Source organism: Peromyscus leucopus, chromosome 20 (genome assembly GCF_004664715.2).
Source record: "Peromyscus leucopus breed LL Stock chromosome 20, UCI_PerLeu_2.1, whole genome shotgun sequence".
NCBI classification, from domain to species: domain Eukaryota; kingdom Metazoa; phylum Chordata; class Mammalia; order Rodentia; family Cricetidae; genus Peromyscus; species Peromyscus leucopus.
Genome location: NC_051080.1, coordinates 33,277,848 through 33,299,980, shown reverse-complemented (window position 1 = coordinate 33,299,980; position 22,133 = coordinate 33,277,848). Strand labels below are relative to the sequence as shown.

The window sequence follows — 22,133 nt, the reverse complement described above, 5'->3', positions numbered from 1 at the left end:
ACAGAGATTATATGAAGGGGTGGAGAAGAGAGGGTTGACCCAGGACAGACTGAAGGGGCAAAGGACCACGACTAATGAAGGGACCCGAGGGGCAAAGTATAGGGACAGAGCTAGACAGGATGACTAGGCCTGTGAGGGGACCTAGAGGAAGTGGGAGGATAGAGTTGGGGGCAGGGACAATGACCAGAAGAAGGCAGCAAGCGGAGGGGGGGGGGGGATCGAGCCTGCCTGAGCCCCGAGGGTCCGTCTGGTAATTAGACCTTGTTCCAGATGAACCCCCCACCCCCGTCCAGCAATCAAAATGCTAATTGGCCTGACGCCTCCGGCTGCGCCTCAGCCGTTCCCCTCTGGGAAGGAGCCGGGACTAGTGGCGTGGCTGGCGGGGGGGAAGAAACCCTCGCCCCCCACCCCCTGCCGCGAGCTTCGCCGGCTGCTGCTCGGCGATAAGGGGGAGGCCGCACCCGCCCTTGCCCCTGGGGAGCGCCTGCCACGCAAGATAAATGTCCGGCCGCCGAGAAGCGGGGCCGCTAGCCTGAAAGCGGGGCGAGTGGTCTGCACGCTCGGTGTGCGGCAGGTAGCTCACACCCACCGTGGCCGGACGCGAGGCCGAGGGGATGCAGGTAGCAGCCAAGCGCGCAGCAGGAGGAGGGGGAGCTGAGCTCAGCAACTGCTGCGCTGCCTGCCCTGGCGTCTGCGCCCGCCGGACCCGTCCGTAAAAGGTCACCGCGCTGCCATCCCCGCTTGCCGCTCGGTGACCGTAGCCGCTGGTCCGAGCAGGCTTGTGTGTGTGTGTGTGTGGTGGTGGTGGGGAGCTCAGCTCCGAGACCCCCAACGCGAGGAGGGGGCGACGAAGGGACAATGGCGGCGCCCGGCCCTAATTGGGGACATATGCACCCGCGCGCGGCCATTGTGAGGCCCCCCAGCCCCCCGTGCCCCGCCATTGGCCGCTGGGCCTGACGTCATGGGGGCTGCAAACTCCGGGCGGGCGGCCACGGGAAGGGTTATTCGCCTGGTTGCGGGCCCGCCTGGGGAAAGCTGCAGGCGCGCGGAAGGGCGGAAACCACCAGTGAAGCGGAATTTCGGGAACCGGGGACATGGCAGTCCCTCTCACCACGCACACGCAGCCTGCTGCGTCGCTACTGTGCTGGACATCCGTCCCGCGGGAGAGGCGGGGGCAGAGAGGTCCCTCCAGCGGGCACAGGGTCAGGCGAGGTGACAGAGTGGCAAGAGGCACTGCGGCACAGGGCGCACACAGGCTTCCTTGCACGCTGCGTTTTCGCTGCCTCAGCATTCACTCCTTTGGTCTCCCGCCTCTCCCCGCCTCCGCACAGCCCGCGCCTAACCTCCGGACCTCAGACGAGGCAGCGTGCACCCCGGCTGAGGTCCGCTTGCGTCCCCCCCGAGAAGAACCAGAGCCCGGGGGGGTGCAAGAGTGTCAGGCCCGTCCCCACCTCTCCCTACACGGCCAACTGGGCCACCAAGTATCGGGTCGCCATTCCCCCAGCTGCAACGGGGGAACTCCGCACAAGTCCAAGGCGAGGCATCCCCAGGACCCCCTCCCAGGAGACCCTGGCCCGGCCCGGCCTCGGCGCAGCCATTTCCGCCGGCCTTTTCCCCTCCCCGCCCACCCCCTCCCCCAGCGCTTGGCTTTAAAAGCCAGAGGCTGCGCTCGGCGGTAGGCAGAAGAGGCTTGCGGGCTCCGGAGGCCTGGCCCCGGAGCTGTCCGAGAGCGGAGCCCCGCCCCCGGACCCCCGTCCCTCCCTCTTCTCCTTCCCTCCCTCGGCCCGCCCTCCCTGAGTACCCCTCCCCCTGAGGACCCCGCCCGCCGCCCGCCGCTGCCGCCGCCGCCGCCGCCGCCGCCGCCACCGCCCGCTCCGACTGCAGAACAATAAAGCCAGCCTCCCAGAGACCCCCGCCGAGGACCCCCGCCCGGCGACCCAGCCCGGGTGGCCCGCCCCTCTCCGCCAGCGCCAGCTGAGCGCGCCCGGGCGCTGGCCGCGGTGCTGCCCTAAGCCAGCGCTGGCCGCGGTGCTGAAGCTTGCTGGTGCTCCTGCCGCTGCCACTGTCGTGTTCTCTTGGCCCGGCGCTGCCGCCCCCGGGGGCATGGGGCGCCGCTGACTGAGGCTCCGCCGCCGCGGCGGGGGGGGGAGGGAAGGGGGCCGTGGGGCCGGGCCAGCCCTGCACCCATTCGCAGCCTCCGGGCCCGGGACGGAGCCGCTCCCCCCCTCTCCGCCCCCCCCCAGCCTCCTCCCCCGCCTGTCCAGGGGCGGCACTGCGGGCTGGGAAGCCGGGACCAGAGGAGGGAAGGAAGGAAGGAAAGAAGAGAAAAGAAGAGAAGAGGAGGAAGGAAGGAAGGAAGGAAAGAGAGAGAAAGAGAGAGGAGGGATCCGGAGGGGAAGAAGAGGAGACGCAGGGCAGAAAGAAGAGAGAGGATCACACTCGCCCAGCAGCATCCACAGGCCAGACTGGGGACAGTACTGCTTCCACCGCTCCTCGGATGGTGACGGGGCCTCGCCGCGGACGTAGTCCCCCCGAGCCCCGGCTCTACAGGCCCTCACTGCCGGAGCCCCGCAGGAATCATGCCCAGGTCCTTCCTGGTTAAGAAGGTCAAACTTGACACATTCTCTTCGGCAGACCTCGACAGCTCCTACGGGCGCGCCCGCAGCGATCTGGGAGTGCGACTGCAGGATAAAGGTGCGCTCTGGACTGCAGCTGGGGCAGGGCCCAGGGTTTTGCTGGAAGGGGTGGGTGGCCAGAGTGTGGGGGTGGAGTGGCGGGGTAGGAGGGGAGGTAGCTCCAGCGGAAGCAGCCCGAGGCTGGAACCGAGAATGAAGGCTGAGGAAAGGGGAGCAGAGTGAGGCCAGACAGCCTCCAAGGTTGGGCAGAGTGTGGGTACAGGAGAGGTAGGACAGAGGGGATCAGGAACAAGCAGCACTACAGGCACACACTGACCCACACACTGCCGCACAGACACCTGCTGGCATAACAAGACCCCACTTATATGGGCACATGCAAACCCACACCCAGAAATCTGGATCTGCTTCACTTTTCTTTGGCTGTACCTTCAAAGCCCCTTGCTAGGGCCATCTAGGGAATGCTGGACGCTCTAGGGAGTAGGCATGGGATCTGGCAGGGCCACCCACCTGTCAGGGCCTAGGTACCAGAAGAGGCAACAGCAGTATCTTCCCTGGACTCAGGATTAGGGAGGAAGAGGTGAGCAAGGGAAGCCAAGGTATTGGAGTCAGGGGAGGCTCTTTGTGTAAGGATGCCCAAGTTCAAGGACAACTGTTAGCATGCAGGCAAGGGGGACAGGCGTGCCAGCAGTGTGGGGTGGCAGAGCAAGTGTGACCTGCAAGAGCATAAGCCTGTGTGGGCCCATGTGACTGCGTGTGGCCATGTGACTTTGTGCGCTTGTGTGTGACCCTGTGTGTGTGTGCCTGCCTGTGTGCCACTACATGAGACCACGTGACACCGAGGCCGCTGTGCACCATGTGACTGAGAGTGTGTCTGGATGGCTGCATATGTGACCCTGCATATGTGGGAGGCGAGTGCCCGTGCTAGGGTCAGTGGCGAGCAATACCCTGTGAGAGGACACCAGGCCTGATGATTTCTGAGAGCCTACGTGTAACCCTGAAAGAGCTGGAGCCTGCATTGTGAAGGGTAATGCTTTTATGATTCCGAGATTGTGAGATCCACCTTGTACTTGGGGAACAACTGCAGTTACTGGTATAAACAGTGTCCACCTGCAGCTTGCCTCTATTAATGTGTCCCCGAGTGGATGCCCTGGCAGTCTTCCTAGTGCCCAGTTGGGGGGCCTTGAGAAGGTCCCCAGAAGTGTTAGGCCATGGGGAGAAGAGAGTGTAGGACCCAGGATAATGGAAAGTAGTGGGTAGAGGTAAATGCGTTCAAGCTGCCAGGGTAGGGGATCAAGTCCAGTGAGCGGTCAGCGAGATGGGAGATGACAGAGAAGTACTGCTGACGGCCAGAGAGAGATGCTGCCTAGCTAGGGTTTTGCTGGCACACCTCGGGAACCAGAAGGACAGCATCGGGTCTGGAAGCAGCTACTGGGGCCCTACAGAAGGCCCCGGGGACCCCGAAGAGGAAAGACCGTCGGGGTCTCTGGGGCTGGAGGCCCTGGCTTTGTGCGCGGCGGGTCTGCAGTGTGTTGCATAATCAGGGAAAACTGCTGAAGTGGGGAGAACCCGAGGGGGAGGGGAAGGGGGAGGAGGAAGAGAGGAGCGCCGCCCCTCCCCCCTGACCTTGAGGCTCGCTGAAGGGGGGCAGCCGCGCCCGAAGATGCATCTCTCTCTCTGTCTCTCTCTCTCCTCCCCGCGCGGGGGCGGGGCGCTTGGGCGGCGGGGGAGGAGCCCTGCCCGGCCCTGTCTCATCCTCCGCTGTCTCTCTTCTCTCCTCTCTTCCCCTCCCCGCGATCTCCATCCTCTCTGCCCTGTGGTCCCCGGCCCCTTCTCTCCTTTGTCCTAATCCTTGTGCGCCTTCCTTCCGGACCCCAACGTCTCCCGCTGTGTCTCCTCGGTCTCCTGCCGCCCGCTTTGCGTGTGTCTTGCCCGCTGCTCCGTTCCCCTCCCGCTGTCTGTCTGTCCGCCTCCGCCTGCAGGATACCTCAGTGACTACGTGGGGCCTGCGTCTGTCTACGATGGCGACGCTGAGGCGGCGTTGCTCAAAGGGCCATCCCCGGAGCCTATGTACGCTGCGGCTGTGCGCGGAGAGCTGGGTCCCGCGGCCTCTGGCTCAGCCCCGCCGCCCACCCCTCGCCCGGAGCTGGCTACTGCTGCCGGCGGCTACATCAACGGCGACGCGGCGGTCAGCGAAGGCTACGCGGCTGACGCCTTCTTCATCACCGACGGGCGCTCACGCCGTAAGGCTGCTAATGCCAACGCTGCCGCGGCCCCCTCCACAGCCTCGGTGGCGGCCCCTGACAGCGACACTGGAGGTGGGGGTGGGCCGGGCACGCGAGGCTCTGGATCAGGGTCTGCTAGTCGGGGCGGTACGCGCGTGGGGGCGGGCACCGAGGCTCGTGCGGGGCCAGGAGCCACGGGCGCTGGTGGCCGGCATGCGTGCGGCGAGTGCGGCAAAACTTACGCCACGTCGTCGAACCTGAGCCGCCACAAGCAAACGCACCGCAGCTTGGACAGCCAGCTGGCAAGGCGTTGCCCGACGTGTGGCAAGGTGTACGTGTCCATGCCGGCCATGGCTATGCACCTGCTCACGCACGATCTGCGCCACAAGTGCGGCGTGTGCGGCAAAGCCTTCTCGCGGCCCTGGCTGCTGCAGGGCCATATGCGCTCCCACACGGGCGAGAAACCCTTCGGCTGTGCGCACTGCGGCAAGGCCTTCGCAGACCGCTCCAACCTGCGCGCACACATGCAGACGCACTCCGCCTTCAAGCACTTCCAGTGCAAGCGCTGCAAGAAGAGCTTCGCGCTCAAGTCTTATCTCAACAAGCACTACGAGTCAGCCTGCTTCAAGGGCGGCGCCGGCGGCCCCGCAACCCCTGCGCCGCCGCAGCTCAGCCCGGTTCAAGCCTAGGGCCACGGGGCCTCCGCCAGCCAGGTCGGCTCTTAGCAATACGGGCCCCCCAGGGAAGTCTCCGCTGGCGTCCGGGCGGAGGGGCTGGAGGGCGGGCCCCTCCTCACAGCAATAGGGGTAGGGAGCCGGCCCCACCCTGCCCCGCTCGCCAGGAGCCTTGCCAGCCCCTTCAAGCAATAGGGTCCCGAGGGGAGACCCACCCCGAAACCCCTCCCCTCTCCTCCAGGGTGCCCCAGGCTTTCTCCCAGCAATAGGGTCGACTTAGACCCAGAACCGAACCTCATCTCTTAGTTGGGTCTCTGAAGACAGGGGTGAGGTGAGGTAAGGAGCGCCCTCCTCCCTCCTCCGCGCCCCTGGATCGCGTTGCAGAGACTCAGGTCTTCCCCACCCCTTCCCAAGCCTTCCAGGCCAAGCCTTCAGCCCGGCGTCCAGGGAGTCAGCTCCACCCGGGCAGCTGGCCGGAGGAGGAGCAGGAGAGCAGGCGGGCCACAGAGGCGTTCTGTTCCACAGGCTTTGCAGACCTCCCGGGAGTGCTAGACGATTTGGGGATGGGGAGGGGCGCGGACGGCGGCAACCCTCTCCCTCGGGTTCTTTCTGGGGCCTCAGTCCGAGCCTCCCTCCTACCCTCGCCTCGCATCCTCTGCCAAATCCGAATTCTTCCAGCCCGGCTTCCGGGGCTCTGTCCTCTATAACGAATAATAATGACGCATATCGGAATCGCATGAACTTATCCGACCTACTCAGACCCCGATCCCACCCTGCCCCGGGGCCCCCTCCCTCGCTCCCCAGGCTTCGGGTGTTGGAGGACGGATACCCGGGCCGGCAGGCTGGCGTGCCACTGCCCTCTACACACCTCTGTATTTGCTTTGCGGGTAAAGCCCCCTGGGGGGGTTGCGGACGCGTCGGGTTTCTTTCTTTCTGTATTTATACGTTTTATTTATGAACGGATTGCACTCGGGTCAGGGAGGGGGCGCCGAACCCTCATTCTTCCCGCCGACGCCCGGGGCTTAGGTTGTCCAGGACCACTTCCTCTGCCCCTGAGCTTTGCCTCACAGAGGCCGGCCCTTTCCCGGAGGCCCAGGCCCCGCCCCCACTCGGTTGCCAACTTTCACCCGTCTATGCCAAAGCCTCGGCGGTGACCCTACCCCAAGGGCCCGCCCCATTGGCCGCCGCCTTTGTGACATCACTGCATGCAGGTCCCACCCTTCTTCCCAACCCTTCCCGGGGCTGCCCGCTCCCCCTTCCTCTTAGTTAGTCCGATGCAGACTATAGAGCAATAATGCGCACTGCATGTGAAGCTGCCGCAGCCTCTAGAGTTACTGAGAATCAGGTATCCCCTGCCCTCCCCATCCCATAGGCCCCTAGATCAGGGATGCTGCGCGGGGCCGGCCACGCAGACTTTCTTTCCCCATTCCCTACCCCAGGGCAGAGCCCGGCAGGCGTCATAGTTCCAGAGGCTGGAATGGAATGGTATCAACCACAGCCTGTCAGTCCTTCACCACCCACCGACCCGTCATTGGGTACCTACGATTTGCCAGGCCCATTCCTGAATCCTTCAGAGATGTGGCAACCTTCGGGGAGGTGCCTGTCAGTGACAGGGGCCCAACAAGCATGGGTTTAGGCCTGGGTGGAAGGCAGTTGCAGAGGGCTGGATCCCCCGGTCCCATATGGCCTCTCCTACCCACCTCAGTTCCTCGTTTATGCTGGATGTAGTCAGGCTCTGCCTTTGACTTGGGCCTTATGTTCCCAGCTCAAATTGGACCGGTCCCAGGGTCTCAGGGCCGGCTTCTCCAGGGCCACCCATACAGGTACCCACTTTCTGATTCCCTGAGATACGAGGCCCTGCTGTCTCTGTGCCGCTAAGGTGCAACAAACTGGAGTATATGGTATGGCCAGCCTCACCACAGCACCAAGCTTGGCTACCCTCCTGGTGCGGACCCGCAGGCCTAGCATAGCAGTGCCCATATCCAAGCCCCTTACTCCACCTGGCGCAACGCCCACAGTTCCTAGCCTGGGCCTGCCAGCCTGTGCCGCATGCACACGCACACAGAGGCGCCCACCCCTGCCCCACTCCTTACTCCTGTCTACCTACCTATGGAGATACGAGGCTGGAAGGGCTGTGGGCCCGCCAGGATCTCCCGCTTCGCCCACGCCCTGCCGCCGTGGAAAGCCATGGGCCCCCTCCCGCCCCCCCATAACTAAGCAGCACAATAACCGACTTTAGCGAATTCAGGTAGAAGGAACGTTTAGGTAGCACCTATTTTGTACTGATTCTACAAGTAGGGCCCGAGGTGCGGGGGGCCCTCGGGTGGGGGTTGTGGCTGCCGGCCCGCCCCGCCCCCCCCCCTCGCCTGCGCCCCGCCACCTTGTACATACTCCTGGCCCGCAACAGGCTGGGATTTTTACTCGGGCCGTGTCCCTCTTCCGCCCCCGTTTGGGGCCGGGCCGGCCGGACAGACGGACGGACGGACAGACCTCCTTCCTAAGCACAATAGCACCAGCTCCTCGGAGCGCCGCACCTCCACGAGGAGAATAAATGCCACTCTTGATAGAATTTGGAGTGTTGACTGACGTGTCCTGTTGGGGTGCTGCTAGGGGTATCTGAGGGTGTCTAAAGGGAGAATTCCCGGTTCTGAAGGCTCAGACCCAGTGCTGGGAATCCCCAGTGAAGCACTGGCCTTGGCTTTTCTCTTACTGGAGAGGGTCCTAGCTGGACCAGGGGAGCACCTGTCTGAAGGCCAAGCCATTGGACAATTCCCCTGGGACATGGGAATCTACTCTGTCTCAGGTATTCAGGGCGCTCATAGCTTCTGGGCCTCTAGCCCAAAGTCAGGTCCTGCCCAAGCTGACCTGGAATGGCTGAAATACACCGCGGGGGTTGCAGTCCCCTGGCCTGGAATGCCTCCACTCTGTTCTCCTTAGTACTTCTGCAGCTGCATCAGCAGCTCTGGGTAATCCTCTGAGATGGTGATGGAGGAAATGGGACAGCAGAGGCTTCAGAGTCCAGTCCCTCCCTTGGAGGCCTGCTGCTCTCAATCACGAAACTGTGGGACTGTGCTCCTGTACTGTTAGCAGTACAGCGTGAGGAGTCCGGGGGGGGGGGGCGGGCACAGGCACTTCGGCAGCCACCCAGAGCCCTCCGATTGTAGACAAGGTGACTAGAGGAAATAGGAGGTAAGAGAGATCCACAGGGACAGGCGGTGGAGGCAGCAGAGGGTTCAAGTAGCGATGACTCCCGGCAAGCAGGTGAGCAGGTGTGACTTGAGTGTCTCAAACACTTGGCGTACATGTGGCCAAACTAGGTCAATCTTAGGTCGGAGCCGGCACAGCTGCCCACATCCTAGCAAGAGCAGGGGCCAGGTTCCATCCAGGGGTGAAAAGGGAGAGATGTACCTGCAAGCAAGTCATGGACCATGGGTCAGCAGCTGGGAGAAGAATATTGCCATGGGGGAGGGCACACGCTGGGAAGCTTGGACAGCGGGAGCGAAGGCACACCTGGCACCAGAAGTTGTTAGCCAGGCTCCCCGCGGAAGGATCTTAGCGGTGCCTGGGAAGAGATCATTTCCGATTTGCAAAAAGAGGAACCTGAAGCAAAAGAGCTTGTGGAAGGCTGAAGCGCCTTTACATAGCTCTGTCTCGTTCCGCGCACCCGAACGCCACTTTGTCAGGCAGCAGAGACGTGCAAGAAAGTCTCTTATCTGCCTGCTTCCTAGAGGACTCCACAGTGTGTCTTGGTTGTTGCTGTTCTTTTAGGGTGCTGGCCCAGAAGGGTGGGAACAGCTTCCTTCCTCGGAGGGCTGAGATGAGCCTACTTGTCCACCGCTGTAAACTCTCCCCAGCCGGTTTCCTTGGCCTGCTTGTGGCCCCAGGGTGCTGGGGTCAGTCTCAAGCTGTTTGTAAACTTCCCCAAAACCCTCCTGGCCTCTTACTCTCTCAGGCTCGCAAAAGCTCCTTACTCCAAGGCCCAAACCCCTTGTGTGGCCACTTCCAGCCGGGAAGATCTGCACCATGATTTCCTTTCCGATTCTTCCATTCACACCTTTATTCCCAGCCAATATCACCTGTAACCTTTCTTTTCTCCTGGCATCCTGGGTCATACTTCACCCTAGGTTTTGATAGTGAAGCAGTCTGCATCAGGTAATTCCCCCTCTCAGTCATCCATTCCAGTCTTTTCTCCTTGAGTCAGGCCTGGTACTCTGATATAGGTCCCAACTTTTTGCCACAGGTCTCCACAGGACCATCATTTCTGATGACTGTGGTCCATCCTCTGGTCCCTTCACTCCCATGGACTCTTGCAGGCTGACAGCTTTAAGCCTGGATGTCAATGAATAGCTACCTCCAAGGAGATCTTTGCATTCTGTCAGATGGTGTGAATTCATCTCTGGCTGGAGAGGCAGCCTGAGCCTCAACCTCACACTTTTAGTTTCTGGTTTCATACTAGAAGTTGTTGTAGCCAGAGTGCTATCCCAGGAACACATGGAGGCCTCACATTTACTGACATGGGGAGGTAGGGGAGGGATGGCAGAGTTCACATGACTCATCCTCACACTTTCGATTCTCAAGGAGACATTTTCTTTCACTCTGTCTCCTTTTAGGGTCAGTATTCACAAAGACCAAGCCCTGCCTTGCCCAAGCCCAGCTGAAAGGCATGCTGGGCCAGCAACAAAGGAATGTTCTAGGAGACTGAGTAGATCAGATTGGCTCTGATCCACAAAAGTTCATGCCTGGGGCTGCCTTTCTCTGCACACTACACGAAGACAACTGCAAGGTAGCCTCGGTTGCTCATTATGGTATGCGGCACGGAGAGAGGAGTCAGTGGATACTACTGAAGTGGGATGATTCCAATAGGAAGGCTGGTGGCTGTAGGGGAGGCTACCATCCCCGGGGTGAGCACTTGCTCGCCCTATAGAGGTGCTTCTTGGTTCTGGTATCCACAGAAGAGCACATTACTATTCACCTTGGTCCTTATAGCGTTTCTGAAGGAAATCAGATGTAGGCACTGTGATGCCTAATCCAGGAAGGTTGAATGTCAGGCCCGCGACCGGGATGTGGGTTGGAGTGTGGGGCGGTGGAGGAAGAGGCCATGGTGATTAATGAGTTGCTTCATTTAACAAACAACCGGGCGGTTGCACAGACTTGCTGTGATATGAGTCTGGTTATTTCTCCAGCTTGATCCTTTGACCGGGTATATTCTTCAAGGTCCATTTAAAGCGGTTCCTGACTAGCAGCTAGGGATCTCTCGGAGAACGACTGTGCCAGGGCTGTTAGCTCTGCCGGTAGTGCGCAGAAACACGGGTCTGGGGCAGCAAGACGTCACTGCAACGCAGTTTCATAAATGACCCACACCCAAACCGCTGCTGGGTAGAGGGATGACGAAATTATGTATTTACAGAAGTGGGACAAGGGACAGGCAAGAGGTCAGGGGAAGTGCGCAGCTGCCAGGGAGCCGGGAGCCGGTGCCGTCCACCTCGTTCCAGAGAGACAGAGCCTTGGACCAGCTCCACCGAAGTTCGCAGCCCAACTGCGTGCAAACTCGCTCCAGCCCGCCTGTGACTGCAGAGCTCCCAGAGTGCTGTGCGCCGTGGACTCACGGTGCCTTCAACTCCCAGGAGGCTCCGCGCCCGGTTCCGCAATTCCCAGGGGGCGCCGCGTCTTCACTCAGGCCCCGCCCCCGCTGGGCTCGGGACTACAAATGGACTCTCAGGCGTCGCCGCCGCCAGGCATCTGCTCCGCAGCGGCGCACGGGTTCCCCGTCGCAGAGGTAGTGGTGGCCTGCGCCGGCTACGGAGGCCGGCAGGGGGCGGCGGCGGAGGCCGTTACTCAGGGTCCAGAGGCGGGGCGGCGGGTTCCAGGCGCTGCAAGCCGGCGGGCCGCGACTGGGCCGCGACGAGGTGCGAGCCAAGGCCATGGGCGACCGCGGAGGCGCGGGTGGCTCTCGGCGTCGGAGGACTGGCTCGCGGGTCTCCGGCCAGGGAGGCGGCGGGCCCGTGGCGGCCGAAGAGGAGGTGCGAGACGCGGCTATGGGCCCCGACTTGGGTGCCGGGGGTGACGCGCCGGCTCCGGCTCCAGCTTCGACCCCGGACAAAGACAGACACACCGACGTGGGCGACGGCCACTGGGAGCTGAGGTAGCGGAGCGCCCGACCCCTACATCTGATCTCCCCAGCGACGCTCCCAGTTCTTAAAAGGTGGCCACAGCTTTGCGAGTCCCGAGTCTGGGGGTCCCCTTGGGCTACACGGGGACACAGGCTTTGGGGAGAGGGTCACTTGCCAAGGTCACCCAGGTGGGGTTCGAGTAGCGAGCCCGGGAGCCCGGGCAGAGGAGTAGGTAGCAGCCCCTTTTCCAGATTGCTTAGGGAAGTATACCTTGAGGCAGGTCCCTTGAGGTTCTTTCTGAGGGGTGGGTAGGAGGAAGTCTAGAGCACTGGGGGTTGGTGGTGAATGGGCCGCCTTCTATGGAAGGAGATGTTTTCGGGGGAGGGTTATGATGCAGAGTTACTTTTGCAGAACTATGAGGGGTGTCCTGTGGGTAGAAGGCTGCTAGAGGCTCCAGAGGACACAAGCCTGTCCCAGGAGAGGGGAACAGGCATTTGCCCAGGGAGGGGACAGTACAGGAAGTTTTCTTGTACTAACCAAGTGGCTGCACGGCTTATTCACCCGTCTTCCTGTAAGTAGGAGGGCCTGAAGCCCTGCTGATGTTACCAGAATGACTGCAGGCCATAGGGACGGAGCTGACTCTGTGAGACTTTCATCCCTTGGTTGGAGTACTGGAGAGAGATTTGGTCTGGACACACCTATGGGAGAGGCCCTGCTTAGCTGAATGACTGACTATAAGATATGGGAATGCACCATGTTCTTTGGCAGCATTGACTGCTTCCTCCAAGCTGGCCCCGAGGGTCTTCCAGGTGTTCATCATGGAACCCTTTAGTAGCTCTGGGTTAGGAAGTAGCTGAGGGGCTAGGAGGAAGTGGAAAGCTAGGCTGGCAAAGACTTGTTCTGTTGGTATCAACGGAGTCTTTGTCCAGTGGGCACTGTGGGAAGGGGCCCCCCAACTGCCCTTGGGTGTTCACAGTTCACCTGGGAGATAAGATAACTTCATCATGAGGCAGGCATGGCACATTGTGGACAAAGGTCAGGTAAGAAGGCCATGAAGGCACAGTGTGGGAGGAGACTGGTCCTCCTAAGAGGGATGGTGGTTTTCTGTAATTCAAAGCTGCTCTTGAGAGAGGTTCGCTTCCCACTTTCCATCTGAGATGTTGATTTCTCTCTCTATTTTATTTCAAACAAACAACGTTTCTCCATGTAGCCCTGGTTGGCCGGAACTAGCTCCATAGACCAGGCTGGCCTTGATCAGAGATCCACCTGTTTCTGCCTCCCAAGTGGTAGGATTAAAGGTGTCATGCCCAGCTTCATCTGAAAAGATGTTAAGGGTTCTAGAATTCCCTATGCTGACTACCCTCATTGCCCTTCCCTTTAGGAGTCAGGAATTTTGCTAGTATGATCTCTAGAGGGGTGGGAATAGTATCTTTTTATGTGAGATCTGTTGTGGGATAGGCAAGAGAGAGCAGTCACATCTTTGGATGATGACAACTTTTTCTGTGTCCTCTGGTGTGAGGTTTGTGCAAAGCTAGGAAATATGTATGTGTGTGGAGTCTCTGCTGTGATCCCCTCCCCATAAATGGATGATAGACTGAAGAGATGGGGTGGGAAGCTTGTTATCCCCTTGTGGACCTCATTCCCATTTGGGGTGCCACAGGGCCTCCTAGTTGAGGTGCTGTACCCCATGCCTGCTGTTGGTGGGTCAGCTCTGACTGCCCTCTTGGAGTTGGCCTGCAGCTCACCCTTTGCCACTGGTCACTTGCCAACTCCTTCTCCCTCTGTTGTTGCTCTTGGCAGCGCGGCTTTTCTCTCTCTCTTCCTCTTGACTCCTGAGCGTCTGTGTCCTCCCCTTCCTTATATACTTCCTGCTCACTTTAAGCTGGGCCATTGAGTCGGGTTCTTGATGTCAGCTCCTTTTTCCTACCCTGTGGCAAGGTGAGGCTGTAAGTTCTGTTGCTACTCATCTTCCCAGATTATACACATTCCTGTGCACCCAAGGCAAGACCTTATAGTGGTGGGTTTTCCCCAGAGTATTTGTCCCTGTCTTTTGCACATCTCTAGTAGGGTCTGGGAATTATGAGGAGCTTACTCCAACCATCTTGTACCCCAGGGCTTGGCCCAGAGGGCAGCACAGAGGAAGTGCCAGGTGTCAGCTGGAAGAGGAGCTAGCATTCTGTTCCCTTCTCTTTCTGTTTGCCGTTGGACCTGAGCTGTGGTCCCTAGGTGCAGTCCATACTTGGAGCTTGCTCCTTTGAGTGTAGTGCAGACCTTGACGTGTGTGAGGATGGGCATGTCTTACAATGCTTTTGTGTGGTTGAAGGAGAGGTAGGAGAGAATGCTAGCTGTCCTTGCTCTGCGTGATATAGGAGAGATGGCCAGCTGTCCTGTGTCCTTTTGGCCTCAGGGAGTGAGCGTGGAACAGCTGGAAGGCACAGGACATGGGCAGGCCCTTCAGTAGGTGAGAGGGTGGCACAAACAGCTGTGATCATGGCAGCTCCTCTTTTTCCTTCTGGCCATTTCTGCAGCCTGCCCTTCAGCCCACTTGCTTCTGGTTACAGTGGCAAGCTTGGACCTTTGCAGGCATTGGTGGGCGGGGGCTTCCTCTCCTGGGACAAGTGTCTCTCATCTATGAAGGGAGGGAGTAGCATGAGTGGAGGTGGGGCAGTGGGAATGCTGCCTTCAGGATGCTGATGGGCAGTCCCTAGAGGGACCTGAGACATTGGTGTGGACAGTTAAGGAAGGAATTAGAAGCCCAACAGAAGGAACCTAAAAATAAGCTCTTAAGACATTGTCTGCTAAACCAGGCAAGCATCCAGTGTGGTGGCACATGTTTGTAATACCAGCACTTGGGAGATTAAGGAAGGAGGGTCATCAAGGCCAGCCTGGACTACACAGACCATGTCTCCTAAAACAAAATAAAACAAAGATTGTCTGATTACTGTCAGCTCTGAAAAGGGGGACCCATTCTCCACTTCTGTCTTCATTCTGGAGATGGCCACAGAAAAAGCAGCATGGTCTCCTTGGTTACTCAAAGGGGAGAGAGGTCAGTCTTGTGAAACAGCTTTGGTTATGTGCAAGCAGTACTTGGTGGGTTGTGGCATGGAGGCCAGCCATGAGGTTTTGGGGCCAGGAGGCTTTGGGACAGTTGTGCTGAAAGCACAGGTCTTCAGCTTGGGGGAGGGGACTCGTGGGAAGGTCTAGTGGACAGACCCAGAGGTGCCTTCCTGCTCTTCTCATGATGTTGCCTCTTCATTTTATCTATCTATCTATCTATCTATCTATCTATCTATCTATCTATCTATCTATCTATCTATCTAATGGTGTTGCCTCTCTCTTTTTTTTTTTTCCAAGACAGAGTTTCTCTGTGTAGCTTTGCGCCTTTCCTGGACCTCACTTTGTAGACCAGGCTGGCCCCAACTCACAGAGATCCACCTGCCTCAGCCTCCCGAGTGCTGGGATTAAAGGCGTGCGCCACCACCGCCTGGCTGGTGTTGCCTCTTAAGGATAGCCTCATCAAGCCAGTGAAATCAGTTTGGGGGTACACCCGAAACAAGGGCAGCAATCAGAAGGCAGGGGCAGATTGGTGGAGAAAAGGGGACCACAGTCTGTAGGGACCACAGTCATATCATATGGCTTCTATCACATGGGCCTAGTGTGTAGATGCTGGAAGACTAGTCCTGAGGAAATGGACAATTGGGAGTGGAGTTGGGCTCGAAATAGGGTGGAACTGTCTTACTTTGGTGCTGTAGCATGGCATGGACCGTAAGAGGGATATGACTGCTCTCCTACTAACCAGGAGCTAGTGTAGATGAGACTAGGTGCCAAGTAGATCTGTTTCTTTTCATTCATTCATTTATTTATTTATTTATTTATTTATTTATTTATTTATTTATTTATTTATTTATTTTTGGTTTTTCAAGACAGGGTTTCCCTGTGTAGCTTTGCGCCTTTCCTGGAACTCACTTGGTAGTCCAGGCTGGCCTCGAACTCACAGAGATCTGCCTGGCTGTTTCTTTTTAAAGAGTTAGGGTTTCTCGATATAGTTCTGGCTGCTTCGGATCTCACTCTACAGACCAAGCTGGCCTCAAACTCAGAGATCCACCTTTCTCTGCCTCCTGAGTGCTGGGATTAAAGGAGTGCGCCACCACTGCCAGGCTTTTTTTTTGAGGGGTGGGGGGTAGTTCTCAGTCTTGAGCCTGGCGGTGGTGACACACATCTTTAATCCCAGTACTCAGGAGGCAGGTGGATCTCTGTGAGTTCGAGGCCAGCCTGCTCTACATAGAGAGTTCCAGGACAGCCAGTACTGTACACAGAGAAACTCTGTCACGAAGAAAGAAAAAGATATCAGTCTTTGATAGCAAAGATTGGGCTTGTTGCTATTGCCCCTCAGCCTCTTTGACCCTCTTCTGGAGAAGGCTGTCAGACTTCCAACCCTAACGAAAGCTAGGGCTTGCCCCTTATTATGATGAGGCAAGGTCAGCCCTAAAAGGGCATCTGTGGGACAGCACCTATAGTAGGTTTCCTGGCCTGCTCCTTCTCCTCAGATGCCCCAGGGTAGAGGTGTATGTGGTGAGAGGGAAGGGGAGGCCCTGGCCTCTTTGCTTACAAAAGCTAGGTCTTGCTCAATTGTGTGTGGCTTCCTGGTGGCACAGCAGCTGGAGGGCAAGGTGGAGCCACAGTTGGTGAGAGTGAGGGCATTAGTTACTGGACTAGGGCTCTGGGATGTTCCTGTCGTCTTTGCCAGGAGCTGAACCTGGGCCTTATCTTAGTCACACAGTGCTCCTCTGCCAGGCCTGGTATAGTTCTTGACAAGCAGTGTCTATTTGGGTGTCCTGCATCCCATCACTGGGTGAGAGCTTTCATGGGTAGGAAGGAGCCTACTTCTGGGGCCTTCCCTGTCATCAGGCCCAAGTAGTTGCCTCATGGCCCCTGAACCAAGGCAGGGACACAGAACTTAACATGAGTAGAGAGGGCCAAATCACTGCTCCTCAGAAAGGTACATTAAGGCGGGCCACTTGGCCAACTATTACGCTGGGCCTATGTGTCTTAAATATAGGGAGAATGCTTTTCCTAGCCATGGTGGGAATTCCTCCATGAGTGATGTGGTAGGTCGGATGGGCAGATTGGGCAAGGTAGACTCCACCTTGTTCTGTCCCAGCAGTACTTGGTAGGTCCCCATAGGTCCACACATACCCAGGTGGGATTATCTTTGTGGCCCAAGAGCATGGTTGCAGTTGGAGATTTCTGGAGCTCAAACTCCATGGAGACCCATTTAGCTTCTTCTGCCTGTGATGAACGTTTTCTGCTGCCTAGAGGGAAAGGCCTCTGGGTAGTTCTGAGCCTTTTCCTCCAGGAGCTATATAGCCACTAGAATGGCCTTACCTGGCTCCTCTTCCTGTTTGTAAATGGATAATGGACTCTAGGTAGAAAAGACACCTGGGGCAGGAGTGGGTCACAGTGTGTTTATCCCTGTCCTACTGGTTATTGCTTACTGGGCAGGGTCCTGTCTCCTTTTTGCTAGGTGCCATCGTCTACAAGATTCTTTGTTCAGCTCAGACAGTGGTTTCAGCAATTACCGTGGCATCCTGAATTGGTGTGTGGTGATGCTGGTGAGTAGGAATGTGGGAGCGGACTCACTGAGGCCAGGTGTGGTAGAACCTTCCAGGGTGCCCTTGCCCTGGGTACAGGCTCTGCCCTCTGAAGGCTAGCTCCATGTAGCTGCTAGCTCTAGGCTGGTTGGGAGGAAGCAGGGGTGGTCCTTGCAGCGGCTACACTGGCTTTCTCTTGGATCCCAGGCTAGCTCTGTGGAGGCTCAGTGGTAGTAGGGACGATGAGTGATGAGTGTCTTGAATCCTCTGGCAGTGCCTCAGGTCCCCTTGGCTGTGTAGGTGTGATATGGGAGAGCAGGGAGATGGAGAGGAGTATTGGTTGCTCTTGAAGCTGGGAGGCTGAGAGGCTGAGGAGGGGGCACTCTGTGGCCTCCCTAGAAAAGTATGGATAAAATCTTGAGGATGTATGTCCTATGCCATATGGGCAGAACCAGCCACTGCTTTGTAGGTCTTCCTAGTCCCTTTCCTTGAGCTTTGGGTATAGGTGGTTGGGGTGCTATGCCATGTCCAAGCCTATTGCCTCTAGGGCCTGCTTCCTACTGGGGCTGTGCATCTCCACCCTAGAAGCCTTTGGGTCCAAGGCTCAAAGGGACAGCCTGATGGGTGGGTCAGGGGCAAAGGGCTATCTTCACCCAGAGTCTAACACTTAGATATGGTCTGATACCTATTGCCCTTGCCCAGAAGAGTTTGCTCCTGCTTTAGGCATGGCTTCTTTGGCTATCCAGTGTGGAAGAGTCTCTACCCTATTGTGCCCTGAAAGGTTTCTGAAGCTTTCAGCACCTTCCCCTGGACAGAGGTTTAGGCCTTGGTTAGCTGTACCACCTCCATGGTACCTTCTTTGATCATCCAGGCAAAGAACCTCACCAGTGTTTCCCTGTCAGTATTGGCCAGTGCCTCCATCAGTTTGGGTAGTTGGCCAGGTTGGTGGCTCCAGGCCTGGGTCTGGTGCTTGTGAGATGGACGAGGATGGAGATCAAACACTGAGTTTCAGGCTAAAATCCAGAGGCTTAGTCCTTAGATGAGCTACACTGGGCCACACTCTTGGAGCTTTGAGTATTGTTAGAGTAGCTGACTCCAGTACAGAAAAACCCACCCCTGATCTTTTCTGTTTTGATGGGTCTTTCTGCTGCTTGTTCTGTCCTCAGGGCCTGCTTGTAGCCTCTAGGCTCTTAACTAGGCACTGAAGGGACCAGTACCCTGGGCAAGGCTAAGTGTCAGAGGTGCTGGGATCAGGTCGGCTGTGTTAGCACCACTGGGGTTGAACCCTCCTGATTGTCTCTTGCAGATCCTGAGTAATGCCAGGTTATTTTTAGAGAACCTCATCAAGTGAGTACTTTTTCCAGGCCCCTTATCTCTCCCCTGCCTGCTCAGGCCGTGAGGCCCACCTCTACTCAGGCCCCCATTGCCCCACCCCCAGGTATGGCATCCTGGTAGATCCCATCCAGGTGGTGTCTCTGTTTCTGAAGGACCCCTACAGCTGGCCTGCCCCGTGCCTGGTTATTGGTGAGCTGCACTCCAAGAAGGGCCATGGGTGGGGGATAGGCTGGCCAGGGCCTGAGCCTGTCCTGTGATGCTCTGTCCTCAGTATCCAACATCTTTCCTGTGGCTGCATTTCAGATTGAGAAGCACCTGGCAGTGGTAAGTGGAGTGGTGCCCATCCCCCCTTGCTGCAGTCACTGGTGGCCTACTGGTGATAGGCTGGTCCTACTGGGCCTGACAGTCCCTCCCAGGGCAGGGGACCTGACTGATGCTCTCTCCCTCTCCAGGGTGCCCTGACAGAGCAGATGGGGCTGCTGCTACACGTGGTCAACCTGGCTACCATCATCTGCTTCCCAGCAGCTGTGGCCTTACTGGTTGAGTCCATCACTCCAGGTGTGTCTGCATCCCAACCATCCCAGCCCATGCTGAGCTGACCCCAGGCTATTCATGGGATGTGGTTGGTCACGGCTGAGCCTACCTTTCCTGTCTTAACCATGGTGTATGGGCAGACATGGCTGATCCACCTATCTTGCAGTGGGTTCTGTGTTTGCTCTGGCATCATACTCCATCATCTTCCTCAAGCTCTTTTCCTACCGTGATGTCAACTTATGGTGCCGCCAGCGAAGAGTCAAGGCCAAAGCTGGTAAGAGGCTGTCAGGACAGGATTTGCCTGTAGGACCGAGCCTGGGCTGCATGGCTCACCCTGCTGTCTTGCTCTGCCGGCAGTTTCTGCAGGGAAGAAAGCCAGTGGGGCTGCTGCTGAGCACACTGTGAGCTACCCAGACAACCTCAACTACCGAGGTGAGGACCTGTGGAGTTGGGGCTCTCTCTGAGGCAGGGCTGTAAGTCAGGCTCAGGGCTGTGTAGTCCTAGCGCCCACCCTTGCCTTCTAGATCTCTACTACTTCATTTTTGCTCCTACTTTGTGTTATGAACTCAACTTTCCTCGGTCCCCACGAATACGAAAGCGCTTTCTGCTACGACGGGTTCTTGAGATGGTAAGGTTTGGGCCTTGAGGGCTGGTATGGGCAGGGCTTGGGGTATGCGTGCAACTCAAGTCTCAGCCTACTGCTGTGTTCTTCCCCCAGCTCTTTTTCACCCAGCTTCAAGTGGGGCTGATCCAACAGGTACGTGGCGTGACTGACTGGGTGTATGGTAGGGCTTAGCGTAGCTGAGGGAAATGAATGTGGTACTTTCCTTTGCAGTGGATGGTCCCTACTATCCAGAACTCCATGAAGCCCTTCAAGGTAAGGTTAGGTTCCACTGTGGTGGGGGTGGACAGGGGAGATGATACAGCCAGCTGAGGCAGCCTGTCTCCACAGGATATGGACTATTCACGTATCATTGAGCGTCTCTTGAAGCTGGCGGTGAGTGGCAGAGGCTCCAGTGGGATGGGTGTGAGGGAGAAGTGGGAAATCTGCAACCTGGCACTGTCTCCCCCAGGTTCCCAACCATCTCATCTGGCTTATCTTCTTCTACTGGCTTTTCCACTCCTGCCTGAATGCCGTGGCGGAGCTCATGCAGTTTGGAGACCGCGAGTTCTACCGGGACTGGTGGTGAGTGGTGTGTCTCTGGGGATGTGGGTAGGTCAGGACATGCTCCGCTGATCTCATTGCTTCTTGACCCCAAGGAATGCCGAGTCTGTCACCTACTTCTGGCAGAACTGGAACATCCCCGTGCATAAGTGGTGCAGCAGGTAGGTGGTGGTGTGCACCTGTGGAGTGTGGCTGTGGAGCAGCCATGGCATTGGCGCCTCAGCCTATGGCTTCTTGCTCTGCAGACACTTCTACAAACCTTTGCTCCGACTGGGCAGCAACAAATGGATGGCCAGGACAGGGGTATTTCTGGCCTCAGCCTTCTTCCATGAGGTGAGTGCTCTGAGCACACCCCACATCATCTCTGGGCAGGGCTGTAGCCACCAGCTGAAACACTGACCTCTCTTGTCCCCCCCCATACTCTAGTACCTAGTGAGCATTCCCCTGCGCATGTTCCGCCTCTGGGCATTCACAGCCATGATGGCTCAGGTGAGCAACTCTGCACAGCTTGTTTCCTGTAGCCTCTGTCTGTGCCGTGCCCCACCTGAGTGTAGTCTCGTTGTGTCCGCAGATCCCACTGGCCTGGATTGTGGGCCGCTTCTTCCAAGGGAACTACGGCAATGCAGCTGTGTGGGTGACACTCATCATTGGGCAACCAGTGGCTGTGCTCATGTATGTTCACGATTACTACGTGCTCAACTATGATGCCCCAACAGGGGCCTGAGATACCGCCAAGGGCCAGCCCTTTCTGACCTGGGCCGGGAGTTTGGAGGGGTTCCTGGCTGCCTGCACACTCCTCCTAATCTGGGAGGCCTCTCTGCCCCTATGGGGCCCACTCCTGCTCTTGGGGATGGCACCTGAGTCTAGCTAATATAAGCCAGTGCTTGGGAATCTGTGCTGACCAGGGGCAGAGGGTATCAATAAAGTGCTGTCTAAAAACCTTCCTCAGCCTACTGGGGTTGTGGAAGCTGCTGAGGAGGACCTATACCCATGTGTGCTGTGCAGCCCCTGCTTCAGGGACTGACGTTCTCAGCTCTGGCTAAGGGTATAGTGCTGGAAAGATTTGGGTCACATGGTTTCCATCTACTTTACAATCTCATGGAATATGCGGACAAAGTTGTTCAGTTGCACAACAGGACACAGTAGGCAGCCACACGCAGTGGTGGCTCAAGAACAGTGGCTGAGCAACGTTACTGCTCATGAAAGCCTAGTGAGTTCTTGGCCTGCCCTATTAATGCGTGCAGGACCAGGGCTCAGAGCTGTGTGCACTCGATAGAGGACGACCCTGTGGCAGGCTGGCTGTACTGTCTAGAACCCTTGTGAGGAGTCTGGTTTAAGAGATGACATGCAGGGTTCAGGGTTTACTTGTGTTGATGTCGGACTCCAGGCAAGCACCCTGATCCACAGGGCCACTGGTAGGAATCTAGACCTCCATTTCTAGAGGCAGGGCAGTCATGGAGAGGACTCTGTATACTGACTGCCTGGGGTGCAGGAATTATATACGCTGTACCTTGAATCTCTCTTAACTCCCTGGGATCAGGCTGCTCAACAAGTTGGCCTAGTGGCTGTAGGCTGTGCTACACAGGGGCAGACTTGCCTGGGTTGGCCTACTCTTCTCCAAACAGAGGGATACGTTACTCCCAAGTGCTGGTACCTGCCATACTGGACAGAGGACTTTCACAGGAGAGTCCCATTGGCAATCCAGGGTCTCATCTTTGCCTTAACAGGTTAGTGCTTATCAACTGCCAGGCTGCAGACTTGAACCTGCAGTTAGGTAGGTGTCTAATGCTAGGCAGTGTGATCTCAGCTGCCTCAGGCCACCTGTGAGGCCATTTCCACCTCTTGTCTTCACATTCCAAGGAGACA

The 22,133-nt window shown here is 57.7% G+C and overlaps 2 protein-coding genes across 2 annotated transcripts; both read left to right on the top strand.

Annotated features, from left to right (window-relative positions):
• The first annotated feature begins 2,163 nt into the window (after nt 1–2,163).
• Nucleotides 2,164–8,101, top strand: Scrt1 (scratch family transcriptional repressor 1). Its single transcript, XM_028870959.2, has 2 exons — nt 2,164–2,694; nt 4,616–8,101. The coding sequence occupies exons 1-2, from the start codon at nt 2,580–2,582 to the stop codon at nt 5,545–5,547; spliced, it is 1,047 nt and encodes a 348-aa protein (XP_028726792.1). The 5' UTR covers nt 2,164–2,579; the 3' UTR covers nt 5,548–8,101.
• Nucleotides 8,102–11,244: 3,143 nt separating this feature from the next.
• Dgat1 (diacylglycerol O-acyltransferase 1) lies at nt 11,245–21,211 on the top strand. Its single transcript, XM_028870950.2, has 17 exons — nt 11,245–11,674; nt 17,167–17,254; nt 18,540–18,580; nt 18,672–18,757; nt 18,840–18,892; nt 19,021–19,126; nt 19,269–19,376; nt 19,460–19,534; nt 19,627–19,730; nt 19,821–19,859; nt 19,938–19,979; nt 20,055–20,099; nt 20,176–20,288; nt 20,363–20,428; nt 20,513–20,600; nt 20,694–20,756; nt 20,839–21,211. Exons 1-17 carry the CDS (start codon nt 11,454–11,456, stop codon nt 20,989–20,991), a joined length of 1,491 nt encoding a protein of 496 aa, XP_028726783.1. The 5' UTR covers nt 11,245–11,453; the 3' UTR covers nt 20,992–21,211.
• Nucleotides 21,212–22,133: the final 922 nt, after the last annotated feature.

Bases quoted from the DNA above. Each gene is read 5' to 3' on its own strand.
- Dgat1 (XM_028870950.2), top strand. From the start codon at position 11,454: ATGGGCGACCGCGGAGGCGCGGGTGGCTCTCGGCGTCGGAGGACTGGC. The intron at 19,860-19,937 runs GTACGTGGCGTG...TTTCCTTTGCAG, and splicing joins AAGTGGGGCTGATCCAACAG to TGGATGGTCCCTACTATCCA. The intron at 20,757-20,838 runs GTGAGCAACTCT...TTGTGTCCGCAG, and splicing joins TCACAGCCATGATGGCTCAG to ATCCCACTGGCCTGGATTGT.
- Scrt1 (XM_028870959.2), top strand. From the start codon at position 2,580: ATGCCCAGGTCCTTCCTGGTTAAGAAGGTCAAACTTGACACATTCTCT. The intron at 2,695-4,615 runs GTGCGCTCTGGA...CTCCGCCTGCAG, and splicing joins AGTGCGACTGCAGGATAAAG to GATACCTCAGTGACTACGTG.